Genomic DNA, 22,045 nt, shown 5'->3' on the forward strand with positions numbered 1-22,045 from the left:
ATATAGATGTTTCTAAAAATAATATTCAAGAAGGGTATTTTTAGCCAGGTGAACTTCTCAGAAGAATGAAATTCTAGTGTTTGCTGCAAGGAAAAAATAAATTAATGGGTTAAATTTTAAGAGCATCTCTTGATTTATACCAGAATAGAAATAGAAGGTTTTGCCCCAAAGCTTAAATAAGCAGTAAGCAAAAGGGAAAAAAAAAATGCAAGGACAGAACACGCATCCTTCCATTAAAGGCCCAGCTATCGCTTCATTCAAAACTGTATCTTCTTAAGCAGCACTTACAATCTTTATTCTGTGTTTCAAGTTTGGGGAGATTAGACAAAATAATTAGTGACTGAAATCCCTCCTTAATTTCTTCCACCTTGGTAGGAAAAAGGGAGTTGTAGGCTAAAAGCATTACAATACAAATTAAAGAAATTTAAATCTAGTGGTGAGATAATCTAGAAACCGATATTACAGAGCAGACAACGTTTCTCAAAGGAAATAAAAAATAGTCAAAACCAGCTCTCAATTTCCAAAACTAAGAACTGAATCCAATCCACCCTTCCTATCTCAATAAAATAAAGGCTTTCTTTTCCGATTCCCTCTGGAGAGAAAAAAAAGAGCACAGGTGGTTTTGGTCTGGTAATTTTCTTTCTTTTTGGCACTTCTCAGATGCTTGAAACTTTGGAAAGGTTCACGTTTTGTTTACCAGACCCCTCTATCCAATTTGATTTTTTTTTTTTTTTGAAGTAAAACTCAGGCTTAGTGCTAGGAATTTTAAAGAGCAGTATGTGTTGTTCTCCTTTACTAATATCCATGACCCTCTCTGCATCTCCAGGAGACTCCTTTAGGATAGGTTTCCTATTTCATATCACCTGATTTTTGATGAGAGTGTTTTGCAGAAGAGTAGAGAATTACTTTCTGATGAGCTCCATAAAGCATGCCAGCGTGGTTTTCAGCCACTAAGAACACTTGCACAGCTCCAGTGGTGCCTGTGCTCAGGCTATGACACACACAGATGCTTTTGCCTTTCAGCTTCCTCACATTACACTTGCTTTTCAAATTAAAATTATTTTATCCATATTTGTAGATTGACAAGTTAGATATTTCAGCTACCAGCTGGACAGGTAGAAAAACTTAATGCTTCTCTACTGAAGCCAGTTTCAGCTCAAACAAGCCTCCAGCAGAGACAAAGTGTCTAACAGAACTGAAACCCAACACATGCATCAAGAAAGAGAAGTTCTATGGAACACACAATGGACAAACCATCTAGGAAGAATAAGAAGCAAAATTCTAAAAGCTGTTAAAGAAATTCACAAGTGCAGCCAGGGAGGCAAAAGCAGGCAGGGAGGGACAGCAAGGAAAACAACTAAAATAAAAAAAAATTAAACTTTTTCTGGTTAGAGGACAGCTGGACCAAAGTGTCCTGCTTGGGTGTTGCCATACATCTCCTGTCAGAAAAGAAGGTGATAAAAATTACTTGCTAAAACAGGGACAAAGAAAGAGAGAGTTTTCACTTAAGAAATGCAATTTTTTGGAGTAAACTAAGAGTTTCAAGGACACAGAGAGAACATGAACACCATATGCATAAGCATTTGGAACTGATTAACAAGTAGCTGCAAAGGAGAAAGATAATCTGATAGCCAGGGGACTAGCCAGTTATTCTCTATAGCACTGCAGGCTTTATGACCTTGAGTAAGTTTCTTTGTGCCTTAGGTCTTCATTTACAAAATAAGAACAATATCCCTACCTCTAAGTAGTGCTCTTAGGTTAAGTATATTAAAATTCGGAAGCCCCTTAGATATAAAGTATTAGCAGAGATCAGAGAAATAGCATAAAAAATGCATAAATCAAAAGCAAGAAAAAAAGGTCATATGAAACGAGTACTTCAAAAACACTACTATGGACTGTAAAAACTTGGGTGAATTCAACAGCAGCGTTATTAGCACAACTATCAGTATCTTTGGGAATCGTATCTTGGGCAATTCAACAATAAAGGTACTGAACTTGGGAAGGAACATTACATGATGACCAAATGCTCTTTTACTCAAGAACTGTCACAAAGTGAAATCAGAGCAAAAAAATTTTTCACTCATTTTCCAAAACTGAATGGAACTTTGCATCCAAGTGACCCTTTGCATATTCTAAATGAAAACCCAATGATGAAAGAATCTCCTGAATTTCTAGTGTATTGCAGACAAAGATACCCAGTTTTGAACTGAATTCTTAAAAAAGGTCTAGGCAAAATGAAAAGAGTTCAGTAGATAGCACAAAGAGTTGTAAGCGTTCAGGAAATCCTGAGAGAAAAGGTTAAAAGAATTAGGTTTGCCTAATGTAGAGAAAAAGAGAAGTGAGGGAGAACTTAACACCGAGCGAGTACCTGCCTCCCATGTCCACCAGGAGAGAATAACTGTCAAACTTTCAGCAAATGAATATTGCTAAGAAGTTTGCAAAGAAATGATGAGTCCCCCCTCGTCTTGCCAAATGTTAAGGACAGTTATAGGTACCTCCTGAATACATATACTTTAATACCAGGTTACACAGATGCCTGTCAACTTGAAGAGGTTTCGTAGAAGGGTGGGACCGATGACTTGGTAAGGTCCCGGTGCTTTCAGGACTGCTACAGTTTGTTAAGATACAGTAATGACTTCTTAGGTTCTCCAGAGAATGAAAATCAAGAAGCTAGAGAATACAACATAGCAGTAATAAAGATAGTAATTAAATCCTCTATCTCCTTCGGTGGCTTCCACATAACATGGCAATAGACTGTATTCCTGGAATGGTATCTTTGTTCTTGCATCCTGCACAAACGATTTTACCATGCTCATGGACTTCTAATTGGCAATTACTTCTGTCTTAAATAACTAATGCAAATTTAGTAGCCAAATACATATGAGTTTTTCAGAATAACTAACAAACACCATTTTGTATATGAGAGATCACTATCTTGCTATCTACTTGACGGAAGTTTCTCTGGTAACAAAGTTAAATATTTCCAAAACAATGCTCTCTAAATACGGGTACAATTTATTGGCGGTGTTTTCAAATTAGATAAAATAAGCACCAGTGCAACAGTAGGATACTGTTGGGCACAACACAGGGGATTTAATATGGAAAAATGAATGGAGTGTGTATATCAGTAACAATAAATTAGGAATGATACAGACATGATTCACCAACCTAAGATTTCCGACTAGCATTTACAACAGGTTTGATGGTAAAACCTTCAGACCTTTCTCTGGAAAGTGCCTCTGAAATACTCTGAGGAATGCTTTTTATAAATTGCACAGCATTTTAAGGAACACATTGCCCTCATATGGCATTAAGGCACAAAACTTACAGTTACTATAAAATCCAGCTTACACATGTAAAACCATATCAAGAACAACAGCACCAAAAAGCAAGATATTGAGAAGTTTTCACTGATACCATATTTCTCAAGTGGGACACATTAATTGTCAGCAGGTTTTAAAAAAATGAGTACTTTAATGAATACCACCTGCAGTACCCATGTTCTCTGAACAATCAGGCTCAAGACAGGTACCACCTGGTACCAAGAAAAGCTCATGAACCTAGCACTGGTGTGTAAGTGGCTTGAAACATGCTAAAACAGCATTAGGATTTGGTCTAGCATCTTCACATTGTGACTTCTGGCCTACGTCTTAGATACAGCCTCTTCTCCAGAATAGTCGGTAAACAGTGCAGGGAGAAAGGCATCCACAAATTCAAAGTGGAAATGTATATACACCATGATGGAAGAGAAAAAGTTGTATGTACAAATAATCTGTTTTATCGCTCCCACCACCTCCGTCCCTACAAGCAGATGTCCTAAATATTAGGTCAAGTTACTCTCTCTCTCTCCTTATTCTGTGCAGGCAGCTGAACGTATGTTATGTAGTGCAAAGCACCAACTTCAACAGGATTAAAAGTAACTCCCTAAAATACTCCCAGAACATCCTGTGGCTTGCTGATTATGAAACCCTTCAGAGATACAACAGGAGTCTGAATTCCCTCGTGTTGAAATAGAATCTGAACTCAGATAGCCTACTCTCTGAGCGAATGCTCTAACCGCTAAGCAGTTGTACAAAAGCAACGCTTCCCTGCCACTTGTGTTGAAAGTGGCCTGATATCACCCCTGGTTTTGATAGATAGAGCTTATACCTCTAACTGTAAGAGAGAGCTTGGGGATGCAAATTCCAAGTTCAGCCTCAGTAAGGAATACAGCACAAGTTAAATAGATTTCAGTAATTTTTGTTTCTTCTCTTCGGTTTTTTGATCCCAGTCTCTCTTTAATTCTCCCTCCACCCACCTAGGAGCATATTACACCCTATGTCTTTCCTTGTGGGCTGCAAACTCCATGTGGAGACCAAGATCTAGAAAAGACAGGTGCCAAACCATTCAGTATCAGTCCAACCTGTAGATCTAAAGTCAAATTGCCACAACAAGAATATAACTTCCGTCGCTTACAGGGGATGCCAGATGCCTGCAACGTAAAATGGTGAGGGCCACAGCAATGCTTAAGATAAAATATCCAGACAAGCAGGTGATCACCCTCATAGGACATGTCGCCATCCCTGGAGGTATTTAAAAGACATGTCGACATGGCACTTAGGGACATGGTTTAGTGGTGGACTTGGCAGTGTTAGGTTAATGGTTGGACCTGATGATCTTAAAGATCTTTTCCAAGCTAAATGATGCTATGATTCTTGAGATATTTAGTCCTAGTGCAGTGTCTAAGATTAAACCTTACTAAGCTTATTATGAGAAAGCACCTCTATACCTGAATGTAGCTGAAGGTTTTCCAAGATAAAAATGCTTCAGCTGCTGACATACTATCTGGCAGCTGTCCATCAATCCTGTTCCTCCTCCCTTGGGAGGGAGGGACGGCAGAAAAAGAAAAGAACAGTGTCCTTGACAGAACTGATCTGGAAAAATCTCCCTTTAGATATAGACTGACGTTTCAAATTACTACCTTGAATGGCAAAAACCTGCATGCTTATGTGGGCAGAGGGATCAAAGTTGGATCAATAAGAATAACAAAAAAGGACTGTGTTTATTCAAGATAATGGATAGTAAAACAAATATCACTGGTTCACACCTTAAAAGGTGCTGGTCATCTGCTAAGACTGCTACCCAAATGAGGTTACCGAGAGTGACAAAGCTTAGGATTTCTCCAGCTGCTGAAGTTACCCAAAATGCAAAATAATCTGAAATTCTTTGACCCAGAATCACTCCTTCTTTAAATATAACAAGTCTGCATGAAGACCCTTTCATCATCAGGATAGGAAAAAATGGGGTTTGTTCCATGTCTGTATAAGAGTTAAAAACAACACAGTATTCCCCCTACTGATGCAAACAGCTACCACTAGGCAGGATCTCTTGGATTATAATGTTATAAGACAGAAAAGTATTTATGAATAACAATCACTTTTGCAGGAATGTAAATTTCTATGCAGAAACCAAGGTGTGTCTGAGAGAAAGAGCAGCATATAATGTGATTTTGCTGACATTTCACAATCACAAGGAAAGACTCCTTGCACAAAGAAAAAAAAATAATACTTGTTTCTCTAAGAACAAGATGTGATGCACAGGTCAGTTTGTCTGTTGCTACCACCCTACCACCAATACTTGTCTGCCTCCTTTTCCTGCTCTGAGTCCCTCAGGAACTGCTACAGTCATATTCATATCTGGCCTGAGCAGCCCAATACGTCACTGTGCCTACCAGCAATGAAAGTGCAGCGCATCCTAAAATTCAGGGCACAGGGCCAAACATGCCCAATCAGTAGTCACACTTGTCTTAAGAAAATAGGGTTACCAGGCCATACAGATCAAAATCTAGATGGTAGGGATGATCCATTATTCCTTGAGGAAGAAAAAGAAGAAGGGTGGGAAAAAAAAAGTATCTGTCATCTTTTCCCTATCCCAGTATAATGGTATCACCTTCTACTGGGCTCAGATACTGGTAGAATCAGCTTGCAATGTACATGGCTGTTGCCAAAGTGCATCACGCTGCTATACAGCATCTCTATATAATGGTCATCAATTCTGCTTGCTGCAGCATACCATCTGCTTTGCTCACACCATAGTACGCTAACACATACTATCTGCTTACACTGCTGTTGAGCACACTGGGGCATCAGCGGTACAAGGCAATCCGAGCCATGCCAAAAATGTTACTGTGCTGACAATAATTGAACGAGCTGAAGAGCTCCCTATACAGGAAGCAGCATATATAAAAATGTTAGAAAGCTAACACACATTAAAGGGAAATCTAAAAAATGCATATTGATAGTGTGCTGCATCTGCGATGTCATGCACATACAGCATTAAAACAGACAATTCCACTTGAGTGTTCATTTCCTACATGATCTATATAATTTAGCTGCACGGAGAATGACATGCATATTGTAATTTAACATCAAACACTGCCTTCCATTCACTCCCCACACAACTACAAATACACAACGTTCACACAACTAATGCTCCAGTACAGTACATGATCAAACACAAAACACAGTCATGACAACCAGCAATCTTTCCCCACCCCGGGCACACAACCCAGCCATTACAATTAGCACCTACAGAAAAAACACAAAGAACACACCCCATAAACAACATCGCTACCATCTCCCTTCCGAAAATCCCCCAAGTTCAAGCAAAGGCAATAGAGATGGCAACGCAGGCAAACAGCACAGAGAGTACCATCCCTCACCACCCCACCATCAGCTCCACCACGCTGACAAAATTACAAAATCATCCCTTGGTAACACATGCCACTGTGTGGAATATAAAACATCCCACCGCTGTAGACAGATGTTATTACACACACACAGATTATACCCCCTCTCTCACTGCTGTTCACACCACTGCTATCTCCCTCAGAAAACCTGCTGCACGCATTCAATATAGAAACAAATCTTCACATACACCTCCCCAACATTTGCTGCCTTCTAACCTGTGTGTCAAATCCATTTTCTACCGAGCTACTCTTCCTTGGTGGGAGTCCATCTCCTGCGTTTTCTTGTCCATTAGGAGATTTGAGAGGAATCTGGCTGGAATACAATGGCTTCGTCACCTCCACCTTGTTCCCAAACTTCAGGTAACAGGGCTGCGGGATGGTCCTGGCTGTTGGGACATGCAGGATTGGAGCAGCACTGTGTACGGGTTTAGGTAGTCCCGATTTCATTTTGGAGGCTACCAGGATGGCTGGCATTTTCTCTTTCTGCTTTCCTAACACGTTTCTGTCAGCAGCAGCACCAGCAGAGACAGCAGGCAGGGAGAGAGAAAAGCACAGGTTGGGGAAGCAGCTCTACACTAAAGCAGCCTGGTTTACTGCAGGGATCTCCAAAACCAGCTTAGCATTTAAAACCAATTAAAAAAAAAAAAAAAAAAAGGAAAAAAAGAAGACAGACAGAAAAACAACACACCACTTTCAGCCTAAAATATCTCTCAGCTTTATGCCAGCCTTCCACCTGTTTCCTCTAATTTTATTTTCAGTTCTTCACCACTGTCCTCTTTCCTATTTCTGCTGTTATTTAACTTGCTCCTTCCTTTCTCTGGCTGACTCCTGTAATTTTCTTCCCTGGAAATGGGAGACTTTCACTCCATTATCTTGTCACTGCATCTCCAAAGTGAGGCAGCCTTTTGGAATAAAAAAAACCCGAACCTGCTGCTGCATATGCTTCCCCTTCCGTATGCACTAGAGAGCGAGCGAGTGAGCAAGCAAGCAGGATTTCCAGCTTAAGATGTCTTTCTTCAGTCTTAGCCAAGAAGCAGATGTAGCTCAGTGTGTTAATGACTGATGCCCTTGGATACCAGCCTTAGAGAATCAAGCTTCTTAAGCCTTAAGAGCTGTGAACAGGACAACGATGCTGGAGCTGAAGGAGAAACGTCCACTGACAGCAATTTTAAATCAAAATATGCCAGTGGCCACAGAATTTCCCGGCTCCCTCAGTGCTGATCATGAAAACATGGAGGGAAAAAAAAAACCAATATTAAAAAAAAAAATCATTTAGCTGTCAGAGGGAAAGGAAAGCAGCTGCCACCTCATGTTCCCCTCCCGCAGTGGAGCGGGTCCCCGCGATGCGCTGCTCAGCGCATCCTGCGCCTCTCCCGGGCAGGCTCCGCGGGCGGGGGGGCGGCCGGGCGGGGGGCGGCTGCCTTGCCGGCACGGTGCAGGCAGGGCGGCCTCCCGATTGGTCCTGCCTGCTGCAAGCAGGAACAAAAAAATAAATAAATAAAAAAATCAAATCTCTTTCTCCGCAGGGGGAGGAGCGGTTTCAACTCCCGCGGCGGGCAGGGAACTCCGCGGGTCGGCGGGGGCTGCGCGGCTGTGGCGGTGGCGAGATGCCCCTGGGGCTGCGCGGAGTGAGCTGCGCGCCGGTTTCTTTTTGAAATTCTTAAAAAAAAAGGAAATAAAGCACTTTCAAATAAAAACACCTGGAGATGACTCATTGTTCGTTGCTATTCGGGAAAACTCCCGCTGCCAGCATCAACAGGAATTTGAATAAGCGCAGTGAGTAATCCAGCCCTATTATAGCAACACTTGGCTTTTAGGAGTCTTTCTTTTGGCGTCACAGGTTCCTCCTCACGCTGCTCTGCAGATGCCCTGATCCGTTACAGCCCCCAGATCCCTCATTCCTGCGAGGCATTACACATTTCAGAGCTGCACGTATCTCTCTTTCCGCCCACAGAGCACCGTCCTGGCCAGCAGAGCGTTATCAGCGTGGCAACTCGAGGCACCAGGAGATCGGTGCCTCTGGACTCATAGCGGGGTCTTAGCACCGTGATATGCAGGGCCACAATGCCTCATTTTCAGGTAGCCTGTAATGGAAGCCAAAGGTTTTGAGCTACCACATCGGCTTCTTAACATTATACACAGGGAGGGGAGGGCGCCTCAGAATAATATTCACAAAGCCAACACAAGATGTGGAAGAGAAAGGTGCATTTAAATCACATCCTCATCACAGCCCCAGGTATCACTTTATTCCCCAAGCAGGGGCACCTCCTTCAGCTCTGCATTCTCACCTCACCCACTGCCTGAGGTAGGGACAATAGCGATCCCAGCAAGCAGAGTGAAGCAATGAACCTAACCTCGAAATATTTGAAATACACACTGGCTCAGCTTCCAACGCATGGAGCTACTCGGCGCGACAGAGGAAGCACAGCCCCATCACCCTGCCCCACCTAAGCTGCGAGGAGCACTCAGAGAAGGAAGGCTGAAGCACGCTCCGTGACCCATTCCAAGGGGAGCTGTATCCTGCCTCTTTGACACCCTGACTTTTGGGAAAAACTTAAATGTCCAAAACCCAGGTTTTTACACCTGAGACTCTTTCAGACAGAAAAACGAGGCATTTCTGGATTGTAGAAATGTAGATGTTTCTGAACCTACAATCCTCCAGGATTAGGCGGCAGGATTGGGATAGCATTTTAGGACATGGAAATGGAAATCGGATGAGACCTGCATGCTGCATCCTTCTGTAGATGTCATCTTCAATGATTTATCCAGGGTTACATAGTAAGTAAGTGGCAGAACTGGAAATCAAATCAAGTAGAACTTGTGTTCTACCCATTATAAAGTACTACTCTTCCTCAACATCACAATGTCAAACAGTCCCTCTCCATTAACAGAACACAGTTCCAGAAGACACTAGCTGTACTACGTGGTGTAGTTTGTTGTTGTTGCTGGATTGGGGTTTTTTGTTTGCCCTTTTTTTTTCCTCTTTTTTTTTTTCTTTTTCAGATAGCCCACATTAACTAGATTATTTAAACTCAAAAGCAAAGTCTGGACACACTGTCACTGCAGTCTGCCACCTCACTCACTTAGCACTGCCCTGATTTGAGCACCTCAAATTCCTACAGTACACATGAAGCTCACGTCAACCACAGTTTTGGTTATTGCTGGGATCTTTCAGCACATCCGCCTTCACATAGACCAGCTCTGCAGGGTGGTTTGTATTAACTCAAAGAGAGTAATTTTTGTTGTTGTTGTTGTTTTTACAAGTAACTGCTTTCACCCTAGTCTCTTTATCCACTAATCTCAGATTGGAAACTGCACATCTCTGCTCAGCTGAGATGGATCTTCTAATGTTTACACCCTTGTCGTAACACCATGCACAGCATCAGCTTAAACACAACTATACAGAAAATTTCAAAGCCCTGCAACCTGATGAAAAAAGTCAGATTTACCATATGAAAGGACTGGTAGTTATGGGAGCAGAAATGTGTCAAATGCTTTGACACCATTTCCATTGTTCTGTGCTGAAAACTCAGCCTTGCTAGCTAAAAGAAGGTTGAGCTGAGGTATGAAAAACTTGAAAAAGATCCAAGTCTGAAAACAAGGCTAATTTTAGGTCTGTAATAAAATATAGTAATGTTTAAAAGCTATTAGAAGATCTAATTGACAGCTTTATGTTCTGTTCTTCACTTACATGTTTTATGAGGTTCAGGCCACCAATCCCAGATGCACAGAACTTGCCAGTTTTTGTTGTTCTGTTTTCATTTTGGAAAACTGGCTAGGTTACAGGATACCAAAACAGTCACACAGTTAATCTGAGCAAAAGAAAAGGATTTCTTCCACTGCTCCTTTAACAATTATTGAACCTGATTCTTTGATGGTGGATTGAATATTCCACAGCTAGAGGAAACGATTTGATTTCTTGGTGTGCAGCCCTGCCTACTGAAGGGAGGATGAAGATGGTGTCTTCTGAATGCGCTCAGTCTGTGCCCCTGCAGTTATTTCGCCAAATCAGTAACGTGGACCCCTTCTTTACCAAAGCTTAATGTGAATTCCTGATGACACATTTGAAGAGTGACCTAGAATTACTGCTTCTCTTATGAGTTCAGTAAAGAGCAGCTATATTTAAGAGAAAAGTTTGCATTAATTATCAATTGTCATCTAATACCTGGGAGGGGTTATGTTATGCATATTTTGTTTTATATATCCAAATACTACAGCACAATGCCACTGAAATGCAACATACCGTATGCAGTGGCAGTGCAGCCATACCATGAGGTCATAAATTGTTAACACACCACATACAGGCTATATCTGCAAAGATGGGCAACATCAGTTCTGGTCTATCTTTGGAAATGACTAATTTTTTGTTTGTGTGGTTGGTTTGTTTATTGGTTTGTTTTTTTTTTTTAATAAGTAAATTGATTTAACCCAGTTTTAAGACTACAATATTTAAAAGAAACTACTTCTCTTGGACAGCTGATGGGATCTGGAAGCCCATCTTCCTTCTCTTCTTTGAAAAGCCCAAACAAATGTTTCTCTTCCCCTGTTTTGAATAATGCAAATTTCTGTATCTGTATAAGATGAGTAATATTAAAAAGCAGGCAAATTACCTAAACAAAAAGCAAGAGCTTCATTCCTTCCTGCCACAAATGTCAGACAAGCCACTAACTAGGGGAATATTCCCTTGGAGCTTTAAGTCTGATGAGTATCTTGGCCTGAATAATCACAACATCCCCCCTTATCTGCTTATAATCCAGCCACCCACTCCCCAGATGGGGGAATATGGAGGGAAAAATGCTATAAACAAGCTCTCTGCTTCCCTGTTAGAAGAAAACAAACAAACAACCCACCACACACAAAAAGCTTGTGACTTGGTTCATAGGACTGATTTCTAAGCTCAGGAGATGCCATTGCTCAGGATTTAAGCTGTGGCTACTGAGCACCACGTAGCATCATCTCAAGGGCCAAGACTCCGGTGTCGAGAACTGGCTTAATATTTTCAAAATTTTAGTGAGCAGACTCATGTGAACTGGAGTGCTTAACACATCAGTAGAAAACGTTTGAACACTCTGTAGCTCAAGAGCTTGTAGGCAAGTCAGCACATTGCCCAAAACAAAGGCAGTAAACAACAAAAACCAGGGTCGACTGCTCTTGAACAGATGATCGTTATGGAGTGAGATGAATGTTTCTGGAACAGTGAAACCATTGAAGCTGCCTTCATTGCTCGTACACTAACAATTAATAACTGAACAGGCTCTCTAGACCCAAGTGGAAAGAAAATACCTATACGGATCACATGTGAGTATTGCAAGTAAAATTAAAAGCTTTATGAAATGTAGCAAAGGATCAGACAATCAGACCTTCCCTTCAACTTGTGGTTAATATCCATCCTGAACGAAGCCAAGTATTACATTAGTGTAAGTGAAAAAACTATGTAGAATTACTATATCAATTAGAACACGTCATTAACTGGTCTGGTGATTCAGAACTGCTGATGGAACTAAACTCAAAGCTCAAAAATACCTTGATCAATGCTATCCTTGTCTTTTAAGCATTACAGATGTGTCTGAAATCTCCCAGAAAATCATTTTAAGCTGAGGTGAATAGTCCTAAAATGTCACTATGTACTGTCAGTATCAGCAGAATTAATCTTGCAAAACCATTCTCATCGAACTTTACTACTGCCAGGCCGCCAGCTGTCCTATAGACTGTGGGCATATTCAGCCTTGGCGCGATTCCATCAACTTAAGTGAAGTTATGACAGGAATAAATATAGACCTATTTTTGGTACTGCAGACATTTTGCACATTCATATCCATCTTTTGTCCCTGATCAGAGTATCGAGTATATAAAAGTCTGATCCCATCCACAGATTTACGGTACCATTTCAGGAAAGAGCCCATAAAGGTGTACATTGGATCAAACTCCTAATTTTTTTGTTGTGTTCTCACAAGAGGAATGGTAGATACTAGAAAAGAGGAATGTTGGTAGAAGCATTATATAATTTGGCATCCTCTCACCACAGCAATTATAATCTGTACATGTGAGTTCTTTATATAGAGCAGAGAGAAAAGGAGGAAACCTTGGTTCTGTTCCCAGTTCTTTTCACAGAAATCTTGTCTGCATTACACTAATTCTGGTCTAAAAACCCTTCTGTAATCCCCTGACACTTCTCTAATTCACACTGGGTTTAATTTCACCTTATTTTATAACAGTGTCAGATTTTAACAAGTACACAAGCTAAGTTCCACCTGGACAAGAACACCCTCTACACTCATTTTTAAAGATACATAGAAAGTTTCACTAGGTGCACTAGTGACACAGGCAGACACTTTTACATGGTGACACAAAAAGGCAGCATTTTAAATGAGCATCTTCTGAACAATGCTCATATTTAATCCAGTTTCTGTACCAGGACACTTCATGGTTTTGTAATGTAAGCATGGACAGTAGGAGCTGGCATCACAACTGCACTGAAATAACTTTTCCTACCTCATTCCAGACTGGCATTTTTTTTATTTCATGATTCATTTATCATTGGACTAACTCTGGTAGTGCTTCACTCAAAAGCTACGTAAGTTTCTATTGCCATAGCAAATGCATTTTGATTATCATCCACATCTTTGATTTCATTATGTTTCCATTGCTTTTGGATCTGTACCTGTATCAGTTTCTCAGAATCTAATAAAAATTGGGCTCAGCTGGCTGGAGACTGACATACTGACAGCGGTTCTGTGATTTGCTTTGAAAAGGTCCATCTCTGTTCTCATATGCAAAATTCATTCCTCAGACTTAAACTCATCAGGATCGGGAGTAAAAAGGAACAAGGAATGCAAAAGCTTATTTCAATTAATGCTTTCTGCACTGTTGTAAGATTTAGATGCATATTGTATGTCTATACTGTGGTCACAGCAGTGACGACTGCATAAAATATATATGCATGAATAATCTTGATGCTCCTAACAGACTAGCCTTGTCATGCCAACCTATAGCTCACCTTGACTTAAGTATCTCTTAACGCCTGTGACCATAAGAAGGGACATCATCTTTCCATGCCAATAACAGCACCTGGAATAAAAATTTCAATACCATTTTAGCAAGATCCTTGCGTACCCCAACAGAGATGTGCATCTGGGTATTCTTAATCTCTTCATGTGTCCTTTGTTTCTGCAAGGTTAACAGTACTAGCTTCTGTATTATTTTATGCCTCATCTGACATTACCTATAGCTTCACGTATTTGGAAAAGTAAAGAAAACATCTGTGACTAATGAGAATATCACAGAAGGAAGGTGATGATGATCCAAATACCACAATCTACTCTTGACTTGCACAACCATCAAGTTAAGATGAAATATGTAAAAAAGACCTAAAAAAATGCTCTCTTCCCCGTGCTGTTATTCTTCCTACCTTCTCAAGAAGTGGCAAGGAGAAAAAAATCCACTACTTACACGCTAACAATCTCACGACACCAGGTAGCCACCTTCTGTAACATCACTGTCCCTTACCGGCACGTTTCAAATACACCTGCTCCATCATCTGAAAGACTTGTCAGAGCCTAATGGTAGAAACCATCTGAGAAGCAGATTGGAAGAACAGGCTATATTTCAAAGCCCTTTTTCCAACTGGATCTGCTTAAGCATTCCAACCCAGCCTCAGCTGCCATCAATCTCTCCCACATCAGCAGTTTTGAACAAACACAAATTGGCCAGATTATCATTAAGCAACTTCAGCTATTTTGTAAAGAGCCAAGTATCAGTATTCAAACTAAATAGTGAGAATCAGATTTTCACCTGCACTGAATCAATGCAGTTTCTCTACAGCCAACATCAGGATTTGACTTCCAAATTAGAAGTACTTATCAAAATCTTCCTTAGATAACTATTCCAATCCTATCCTATACTCACGTTATTTCCCTTCTCATTAGTACACATTACCAATCGATTTGTATTAAAAAAATCATCTTGTATACTCAGCCCATGCATCCAGTTCAGCTGATGATGCACAGTGCAGTTCTGGAACCATGGAAGCAGTGGTTGTGGTGCTCACCAACTGCCAACTAGATATCAGAGAACAACAAATATCGTCCCACACTTGCAGGCTTTGCCAAGCACACTTCACAACCAAAGCCTGCAGGCAGCTGCTCTTCCCTAGAAGCCAAAAAAAGAGAGCGTTCCCACAGGGCAACCATTCAGGAGTGGTTTGCTGCTGGAGGTCACCTGCAATGCACCATATAATGTCACAATGATTAACTGCAATGTTACAAGCACCAGCTATTTCTGAATGTGTTACCAAAAAAAAAAAAAAAAAGAAAAAAAAGAAAGAAAAAAAAAACCACCTAGGTTGTTCACAATCACATAAAGGAAACACAGAAAGTGCTTAACACAATGCCCTGATACAAATGTTGCCTACCTCCACAGCTCCTTTAAAGAAAGGATTTGAATTTCAGGGAAAATAAAAGCACATCCTTAGAGGCTAAAATTTTGGGTATACTAATGGCCCTACTGAAATTCTTAAGTCAGGAATTTCAGCGAAACTTCTCCAGATTTACACAGTCATAACTCCAGTCAACCTTCAGCCCAACAGCTGTGGCCATTCTGGAGAGTCAATGTCCAAAAAAACTGATCTGCCATCTCCAATGTGATAATCTGTGACAAGGCAATTTGAAGAGGATTACCCCATGAACTGTGGAAAAACAACAGAAAGTACAAATAATTTTATATTTAAAAATCATGTGTACATTCAAGGGGTTTACTTGCACCTGCCAAACATCATGCTCAGTTTTAAACCAGAAAGTCTGAAAGATCACTCTGCAAGGAAATGTACAGGAAACAGTTAATCTTTAATCTCTATTAGTCTAACACAGAATACTCAAAACTAAAGTGCTGCAGGGCCACCAGGCAGCATCATGCATGGCAGTATCAAGCTTCCCTTCTCGAATATCCTTAGAGTTCCTTTGTTCTCACTCTCCCATTAGCAAACTGATAACTAGCCTCCTACTGTTTTCATACTGATTTTTTCAAGCTTTTGTAATATCCACCACCCAAAAATAACATTTAAAAAAAACCCTAAATGTTGTCCTAGTATTTTGTTTCATACCAAAACAAAGGAGTTTCCCAGTGCAATGATTAATGACACGTTTGTTGCCATAAACAACTTTGATATTTCAACATTTAATCAATTTTACTTTTTTAAGGTGGCAGGATATTATTACATCCTAAGGTTTCCTGCCATCCTGAATTTTACTCATGACGCTGAGTTGAACCCACACTGTTTAAAGATCTAACAGCATTGCATTTAATTTACATAGCCTGTCATATGATTTTTAATAATGCCACTCTCAGTGTTTGGAATATTTTTGGAAGGTGTCAATGTCAAAACACCACCCAGCCTTAATATGCTGTATCACCCCAAGGAAGGTCTGGCTGATGTTTACCATTGGAAAACAAACAGAAGGCATAGCACTGAGAGATAATTTTTATGTATTTCATATTTCCTCTTGCCATTTTAGCAGTAGGAAAATTGTAATAAACAACCTTTTTTTTAGACAGATGGAATTCAATTGATGGAATGATTTTCTGTGTTCTGAGACACAATCACCTCCTGTATGAGAATCAACATGAGCTTTGTTTATTCCAGCAGTAAAACAACCTGTATTCAAGCTACTCAAAGATTAAAAAAAAAAGACAAAAAAAAAAAAAAGACAACTGTCTGGAAACTCAAATCACCCTGCTGTAAAAGCAGTAGTAGTCAATCATTCCTGTCACAACATTAGTATATTATTGGCTGTTGGGTCAGCTTGTCATAGGCAAAGTACTTATGAGATGCTCTGTTTCCTTCTATCCCGGTTGGCACATGAAACGATGACGTTACAGATGCTGAAAGAGATGCTGCCGAATTTCAAAATGCATCCATCTGTTTAACTTCCTAAAATGACTTTAAAGAGTTGGATACAACAAACACATCTGCTACCTCAGCACATTAAAGATGATCATCTGGAAAATAACTGGCAAATTATAAACCTTTTCGGAGAGCGATCCACAACTAAGTTTCAATATAGATGTAACATCTGTTCCACCTTCAATTACCTCGAGGCTTTGCACCTCTAGCTTCCTGAAGAATCAAGGCAAGTCCTGTCCTTGGGCGTAACCAGCTCTGTATCTCCTCATCTCACCGGTAAGAGATTGTCCAGGAAAATGCCACTGGGCATCCATCTACTCAACCATGTCACACACGCCCCACCCCCCAAAAAATAAAGCATATACTACACCTCCTCTGAAACACAATCCAGCATGGAGCCACACAAGTCCGTTTGTTAACAGAAGGACCTCAGGCAAACACCCCCCAGCAGCCTGGTGGCAAGGAGTCATTAATGAGCCAGTCAAGTATAGGAGATGACAACTGCATTTCTAAGAAGCGAAACGTTAATTTTAATTGAGAAGAAACTACTCTATTCCACTCTCACTATACAAACTGGAGGGAGTCCAGTGAAGATCAGCAGGACAGTTGGGCCTGGAGCACTTACTCTGGGAGGAGAGGCTGAGGAATGGGGGTCATCCAGCCTGGAGAAGATATGGTCTGGGGGCACATAGCAGCAGCCCCTGCTACCTGTGGGGAGGTTATCAAGAAGACAGAACCAGGCTTTACACAACAGAAGGGCAAGGGACAACAGCCATAAACTGCAACAAGAGATTCAGACTGGGTACAAGGAGAACCTTTCACTGCAAGGAGACTCAGGCAGTGGCACAGTCTGCCCAAAGAGGTTGTGTCTCTGTCCTTGGACGTTTTCAAGACCCAACTCAATCAAGCCTTTAATAACATATCTGATCTCACAGCTGACCCTGCTTTGAGTAGAAGGTTAGACTGGAGACCTCCTGAGGGCCCTTCCAATCTGAATTACCCCAATGATTCCTGAATAAAATAAAAGATATAATAGTAATAATAGTAATAGTAGTAGTAGTAGTAAATAATAATAATAATAAATAATAGATAAATAGATAAATAATAATATCCATCGGGCTCCACTGGAAGAACCTGAAGGGGAAATCTGCTATAAACAATGATCTGATCAATCACAAACAAATGCTTATGCAGGAGGTCCAGAAGAAAATACCAGTAGATCAGATTTTAGGAAGAAAACCGCAGCACATGTTTAAGTGTGATTTTTCTTTCAGTTCTTCTCCCACATCTCTCTCAAACACAAATGTGTTATCACTTTGATTTATGTGAACAGATGCTTACATTTGCAATTTACATTACCCTAGCCTGCATCAACAGCAATTTCAACACAAAATGCAAGCCACAATGCGTTTTTTCACCCTAGGGTATAATATATGTGTAAACTGTAGCACCAGGACATCTCAGTATGTTCCTTTGCTACCCACTGCATTCTCAGTAATGTTCTTCAGGTATCCCAATTTCATCTGCAGGTTAAGAGTTGGCATAACATAGGACAGGAAACACTGATGCATCTTCCACTTATTAGTGGCCACCAGAAAGGCTGGTAAGAACACAGCAAGATACCAGAGATTGCACCCAAGGTGTCTGCCATATCTACTTGAGAGGTGAGGAGGGTGTAAAAGGACACACAAGCAAGGCAGCCACTGGGGAATACATTAACAACAAGTTGGAAAGCAAGAGAGGTACTCTGGCTAAATGCACATGAAGTATAGGCAGAGACAGACTTTCAGTAACAGAAATTAGTATTTGATACACAATATTAAAGCAAAACCTTTGAAGCGCACCACTTAGCAGCACTAACACTGTTCTATACGTATATAAATGAGAAACAAAATTTTTGTTGCTGTAAATAGCTTGTGCAATTAATAGCAGTTAGCTGTTCCTGTCTTTTTTTTTCCAATTACAGACTCAGGATAAAATGGCACATTAAGTTACCTCATGCAGTTCTGGACCACCTAATGTTAGAAAAGCAATTTGAGGATGAGCTGCTACTGCTCATTATGAGAATTAAAAATTGAAATAGCAATGTTCACTTTTAAAAGTAGGATGATTTCCTGTCACAGGCATAACTTTCCATTGCTCTCCCCTGCCAACAGTTATCACTTTTGTCTGAGGGTTCCTGGACTGAAACTTTGAACATGGAAATGCCATCATGCAGAAAACCTTTCAAAACATTTTGGGTCACCATTTTGGGTCTTTCAAAATAAACTAACTCATTTATCTTTGGCTAATTACCTTTTAGTCCCTCTGCACAGACACAAAATATTTGTGTTTCTATTTTGTCTTTTCTTTTTCATTTTCAGACAGCTGCATCTGTTTCCAAAATCATCATCATGCTTCCACCATGTTGTTAGGAAAAAAAATTCTTCTGGACAGTATCGCTGCTAGTACAACAATAAAAAATTACAACTGTGTATGCGTATGCATATGCATGCGTGCACATGCACACATATTGTTGAGCTGAATAAAAACGGGGTGATCTCTAATTTGGCCTGAGAAAACCAGAACAGCATTTCTACATAAACAGGAAAAGGTTCGACACTACTTGCAACACAGCATCACGAAGCCAATTCCAATCTCTTACACTGTGCTGAACAAGCATTTCCAATTCAAAAGAGTAATTAGCATACCATATAAAAATTAGAGCACTAGCAAATACCAAAGCTTTAACCTTGCATTAGCAAAGATCAATGAGAATTCATCACTGTAAGCCCACCACAAGCACTTGCTGCTCAAACACACTGGGAGCGCTGGGATAGGCAGCACTGTTGCCTGTGCCACTTGTGTTGCTCACAGGAAGCTTTAAACCCCATTAGGGAATAATTAAATATCAGGTATAAATTTTGTAAACATCACCATCATTTTGTTAAAGCTGACTGAGATCTCCCACTCTAATACCTCGGTGTCAGATGCTGAACATTTCGTCAAACTTTAATACTCCAGTACGCAGCATACCATGCCAGAGCCCACCTCAGGCTGAAAATTTTCAAACGTTTTAGCCAAAATGCCAGAACCAAGGTAGAACAATACATCATTACACAACCACGTAAAAAAGCACCAGTGACCTCTGCTTTAACAAGCTCTGGCACTCCAGAACTTTGAACAAGAACTCTCCGTTAAGCAAGATAGTGATGCTTCTGCCAGAAGTAAGTTTAACATGGTTTCTCTGAAAATGCACAAAACACAGCCAATGTAAAAAACACTTCATTTTACACATGCTCCGTAAGAACATTGACATTCAGCAGCTAAGATCTGCCAAGCCCATCCTCCTGAACACTATCCCTCACTGTTCCCAGAAGTGAGGGTGCTGCTTGGGTACCATACCCACGGCTGAACTGGGCACTCCCCAGCACAGAGAGAGGAGAAGAGCCACCCTGCACTGTAACTGGGATTTGGGGTAGTTGCATATAAACCCCCGCTCTCTTCCCAGTACTGCCAGCAACATTCCTGTTGGTGACAACACTACCTGTGCCTAACTCAAAAGCTGAGCTGGACCACAGCAGAATGAGCAAAAGGAGGAACCTAACAAAAGGGGAACATAACAAAGTTTAAGGAGGAAACCTGTAAGTGGGGCTGAGAGATTGGCCTAAGGAACAACGTGAAAATGGAAACTGGTTGCAAAGAGGAAGGTCTGAAGAGCGGAGCCAGCAACAGGAACAGGACTGGGATGAACACCCACAAATGAAAAAGAGAATTGGAAGATATTAAGATATGGAAGCTCTGAACCTATAAAATGCTACACAGCATATGCTCCAAAATCAGATTTGTATTTTATGCACAAAGGCAGCAAAGTACTCATTTTCACTTTTCCAGTGTTTCAGTCCCTTATTTACATAATAGAGGTCATACTATCCCCACAATCCACCAAATCTCATCCCGGGATGAGGCGAAGGTGCATTACTGCCAGTATAGTATTTAGGTATTATACTGATCAGCACTATTCACTGTGAAGAACCCAAGCGGAAAAATCCATGGGGGCACAAGGAGGAAGAGAAAGTAAGTATTTTGTGTTTAGAGAAGAATTTCGTTAAACAGAGCAAATGCAGCTTAGAGTCTCATATAGCATTCTTTTTTAATAAAACATACTATTAAATAACTGCCTGTTAACTCACTGCTGTATAAGTCCAACACAGGAAAAAGCAGTATATGATCATGCCCTTAAAAACTGTATCATCATGACAAAAAGACTTTATATCACAAATGGCAAAAAACAGACACCTAGGATGTTGCTTCTGGCATTTCCTAAACTTTGAATCCTTAACCTTAGTACCTCAATGATTCTAATATTCTTTTAACACTTTTGTTGTTGTTGATTAAGGAATTTGACAGTTTCCCAATGTATATTAGACAGTATATCAAAAAGCTTTGGACACTTGCACAGAAAACTCACAGTGACTATTCGCTACCTGGGAAATCAGCAGAACTGCACAGAGCCCACACAGTCCGCCCCCGTGCCCCACACAAACAGCCCTGCAGCCTGCCCCAACCCTGTCAGTGTAGATGGGATGCACACCTCCTCTCTGGTAACCATCCTGGTGTAGGCACAGCAGCAACCCCAAGGTCATCACCTTGCAGCGATGCTGGGATAAGTCCCACACACCTCTCCTTCTCCAGGGCGGGAGCAGGCACAAGACCAACTCCCACAGCCATATATCTGAAGAGAGCGAGAACACATTATCAGCTCAGCTAGGATCACCACCCAGTGCTGCAAAGCCACCAGCTGTAGAAGGCGCGCTCCAGCCACCATCACACCCTTCGCCACAACTTCCTTCCATCAACTGACAGCCAAGGCTTTTCCACACGTACGTACAATGTCACCTGCAAATGGGTCACCAAACCTTTGACCCAGTCTCAGCAGCAGCCAGGCCTACTCCACATGACAGCCTGGCATCTAGTCAGCCAGGCTTGGCAGTCATGTCTGGCACCAGCTTTCTGAATAGCAAGCAGGCAGGGGGAACAAATAGCAGATGGCTTTCCCTATCTCCCCAACAATTTAATCACAGCGGTCTTGACGACACTGATGTGCTCCATGCCATCTACAGCGCCTCGCCAGCCACACTGCAAGGTGAGCAAGCTGCTCCTTTCCAAGGGCAGCCCTTGCGACCGGCCAGGCTGCACTTCTCAGGAAGCGTTTTAAGAGTCTGCAACCAGGACACAAGCTACGCTTTCTCAATTTGAACTTCAAAGAAAGAACAGAGTATGACAGATCTGGCCAGTTCAGGAAAAAGGAAAAGCACTTTAAACTACAGGAGAGTTGTGACATTGGAAGTCAAGAGCATGGGATGAGCGCCCAGTGCCGCCACTGAGCTCCCCTGCAAACGTAGGCAAGCTGGCCTGGCAGCTTGGCAAATGCCTCAAAC

General features: G+C 41.2%; 1 protein-coding gene across 8 annotated transcripts in view; it reads right to left on the reverse strand.

The window, feature by feature from the left end:
- Positions 1-7,229, reverse strand: part of NAV2 (neuron navigator 2) — a 223,392-nt gene extending 216,163 nt beyond the window's left edge. For 3 of the 8 annotated variants that reach the window (XM_037402739.1, XM_037402737.1, XM_037402736.1), the window contains exon 1: positions 6,944-7,224. In XM_037402739.1, coding sequence (XP_037258636.1) covers positions 6,944-7,201 — 258 coding nt within the window. In that variant the 5' untranslated portion in view covers positions 7,202-7,224. Of the gene's footprint in view, positions 1-6,943 lie in introns of all 8 variants that reach the window. The other 5 variants (XM_037402740.1, XM_037402738.1, XM_037402734.1 and 2 more) reach the window with 4 other exon arrangements.
- Between the last annotated feature and the right edge of the window lie 14,816 nt (positions 7,230-22,045).

This window comes from Falco rusticolus, chromosome 10, assembly GCF_015220075.1.
Source record: "Falco rusticolus isolate bFalRus1 chromosome 10, bFalRus1.pri, whole genome shotgun sequence".
Lineage (NCBI taxonomy): Eukaryota > Metazoa > Chordata > Aves > Falconiformes > Falconidae > Falco > Falco rusticolus.